General features: G+C 34.3%; 1 protein-coding gene across 1 annotated transcript in view; it reads left to right on the top strand.

The window, feature by feature from the left end:
* The first annotated feature begins 2809 nt into the window (after positions 1–2809).
* CPQ (carboxypeptidase Q) overlaps positions 2810–3492 on the top strand; it is a 403085-nt gene continuing 402402 nt past the window's right edge. The window contains exon 1 of the mRNA XM_012643660.1: positions 2810–3242. Within this exon, the coding sequence (XP_012499114.1) occupies positions 2810–3242 (433 nt within the window). The remainder of the gene's footprint in view (positions 3243–3492) is intronic.

The raw sequence follows: 3492 nt of genomic DNA, 5'->3' as shown, positions 1-3492 counted from the left end.
GTTGTGAGAAGGGCATTGCAGTAAAAGAGAATGAGCATATGTAAGGACTCAGTATTCTGAAAGAGCCTGCATATTTGAAGAACAGTGTGAAGTTCAATGCAACTAGAGCATTATTGTCCAATATAAATATGTAATTTAAAATTTTCTAATAGACATATTAACAAGTAAAAAGAAATAGGTGAAATTTATAATAACATGTTATATAAACTAATATATCTGAAATATTTATGTTGTTTTTCCTTCATGCTTACATCTTTAAAATCAAATCATGTATATTTTATGCTTACAAAATATCTCAACTTGGACTACCTACAATTAAAGTGTTCAATATCTAGAAGCTTAGAAATGTGTGTGTGTGAGAGAGAGAGAGAGAGAGAGAGAGAGAGAGAGAGAGAGAATGAGAATGAAAATGTGTGTGCTCTAGAGCGGGAGAAAGATATATGAGGTTGAAGTAGTCATTGAAGTCATATGAAAGGTCACATGAAAGGACTTGTATGCTAGCTGAATTTAGAATTTATTTTTATAATTTAGTAACATATGACCGCACTTCTCAAATTATATGTGGTGAAGGACCAGATTTTTAAATTTCAAATTTGTTGTAGACTAATACTTATATAAAAGTAACAATAAATTAGAAAAATGAAATAAAAAATACATACAAAGAGAAGCCCCATTTTAAAGAGTTTTTAATTCTATTTTTTTAAATTGATAAATAATTGTACATATTCATGGAGTACATAGTGATGTTTTGATACATGTAATGTATGGTGATAAAATCAGGGTAATTAATATATCTATCATCTCAAACATTATATCTTTGTGTTGGGAATATTCAGTATCTTCCTTTTAGCTATTTGAAACTATATATTATTATTAACTATAGTCAACCTACAGTGTTATAGAACACTAGAACTTATTCCTCCTTTCTAGCTGTGATTTTGTATTTTTTTAAAAACATATCTCTGCCCATCACTCCCTTTCTTCTACCCTTCACAGCCTCTAGTATCCTCTGTTCCACTTTTTACTTCTATGAGATCAACTATTTTTTTAGCTTCCACATATGAATGAGAACATGTGGTGTTTAACTTTCTGTTACTAGCTTTGCCTCCAGTGCCATCCATGTTGTGGCAAATGACAGATTTCATTCTTCTTTATGACCAAATAGTATTCCATGGTGTATATACCACATTTTCTTTATTTACTCATTTGTTTTTGGACATCTAGGTTGATTTCATATCATGGCTATTGTGAAGAGTGCTGTAATAAACATGGGAATGCAGATCTTTTTTAAATATAATTTCTTTTCCTTTGGAAAAATTTCCAGTAGTGGGATTGCTGGGTCATATGATAGCTCTATTTGTAGTATTTTTGAGGAAACTCCATACTGTTTTCCTTAGTGGCTGTACTAATTTTCATTCCCACCAACAGAGTATGAGTTCCCTTTATCTGCATCCTTGCCACCATTTGTTATTTTTTGTTGTTCTGATAACAGCTATCCTAACTGGATTAAGATGATACCTCATGGTGGTTTTGATTTGCATTTCCCTGAAGATTAGTGATGTTGAGCATTATGTGTCTGTTTTTATGCCAATACCATGTTGTTTTGGTTACTACAGCCTTGTAGTATACTTTGACGTCTGGTAGTGTGATACCTCCAGGCTTGTTCTTTTTGCTCAGAGTTGTTTTGTTAATTTAAATTGAAATAACTAAACAAGACCATTGGCTACTGTACTGGAAAGCATTGGATGCATTTCCTCTTAATCCCTGTATTTACCTATTGTGGATTAGTGAAAAACGGTTTGTGAAAAACGGTTTGTGGACTGGCATCAGTCCACAATCCATGCTTTGAGCAGTCCTATTCTGAGTGTGGACTGTAAAGCTATAAAGCCTTTGTGTGTCTTTGGCAAATTATTTAATCTCTTGGTGACCTAGTTTCCTCATTTGTAAAATAAAAGTAATAAGAAACCACCTCATAAAGTTGTTGTGAAGATTAAGTGGGTTAATGAATGGAGTATACATAGAGCAATGTCCAACACCTGGCAAGCACTGTATAAATGTTTCCTGTTATTGTTATCATCATTATTGTTTTTATTATTATAAAGTAGGTGATAGATCCCATACAATTAAATGGTAACAAAGCCCAATCTTTTTAATTCTCTGCTTTTTGTAGTAGCTTAGATTTCTTCCTTCTAAAAACATACCATAGTCCCTGGCATGCAGTGGCATTCAATAAATATCTTTTGAACATAAGCATAAAGTACTCTTTGAGCACAGATGAAGAAATAATTATTTTTTGCGTAGAGGGGATTAGAGAAAGTATCAAGGAAAGATAACATCTGAGAGAGCCTCAAAGGGTGAGTTCAGTAGGCAGTGAGGAAAGAATACATCAAGATGAGGGAGCATGGACACCCATTTGGAATATACTCTACATAGGGGCGGTACCACAGATAAAACTGTCTTAGCAGTATCACTGCTACCACTACTTATTTCTCCCCTTACTAGTTCCCTTCTTATTTTAAGATTTTAGCGTATTTTAAACAGAATTACTAGGTAACATGATTCTATGATGTTAATAATTGCTGCCTTATTAATAAGACCAGTCACTGACTCTTCACTTGTGTATTCCTGGGAATTATTTAATGGTGAATTTGGTGATGGAGATTGGGCAATGGTTGGGAAGGGAGAGGGAATGCTGCTTAAAAAGCAGTCCCTGAGTTATGGGCAGATGGCTGTGAGATTCTTTTTTCCTAAAACATAATGTTTCTTACTTACATAGATTATTTTAGGAAGACAACCAACTAGGAAAAAAATGAAGTTCCTTATCTTCACATTTGTTGGCATTATTCACCTGTTATACCTGGACTCTGGGAAAGCTATGTGCAAGAATGACATCTCCCAGAGGACTTTTCAAGAAATACAAAAAGAAATAGCCAGCTATGGAGACATTGCTAAAGCAATCATCAAACTTGCTGTTTATGGCAAAGCCCAGAACAGATCCTATGACCGATTGGCACTTCTGGTTGACACTGTTGGACCCAGACTGAGCGGCTCCAAGAACCTAGAAATGGCAATTCAAATCATGCACCAAAGCCTGAAGGATAATGATCTGGACAATGTCCACTTGGAAGCAGTCAAAATACCCCACTGGGAAAGGGGAGAAGAATCTGCTGTGATGCTGAAGCCGAGAATTCACAAGATGGCTATTTTAGGTCTTGGCAGCAGCATTGGGACTCCCTCAGAAGGTATTGTTTGTCTTCTCAGTTTGCTGTATATTTTATAAAATTAACGTCACTTGGCATAATTGATTACACTATGCATGATTCATATTAAAGTTTTGTAATAGAAGGAAAATGTAATAATTTCCCATTGCATTGGCGTAATAAGTTCTCTACTCTCATACTCTTTTTCTTTCTTCCTCTCATTCCTTACTTCTATTTCTTTTCTGAAAGAAAACTGATTGTGTAGGGTTACTTTTTATATTTTTTTTAAATA

The sequence above is a fragment of the Propithecus coquereli genome, unplaced genomic scaffold (assembly GCF_000956105.1).
Source record: "Propithecus coquereli isolate 6110/MARCELLA unplaced genomic scaffold, Pcoq_1.0 Scaffold2, whole genome shotgun sequence".
Lineage (NCBI taxonomy): Eukaryota > Metazoa > Chordata > Mammalia > Primates > Indriidae > Propithecus > Propithecus coquereli.
The sequence above is the reverse complement of the archived record's forward strand: the minus strand, read 5'-3'. Positions and strand labels throughout refer to the sequence as shown.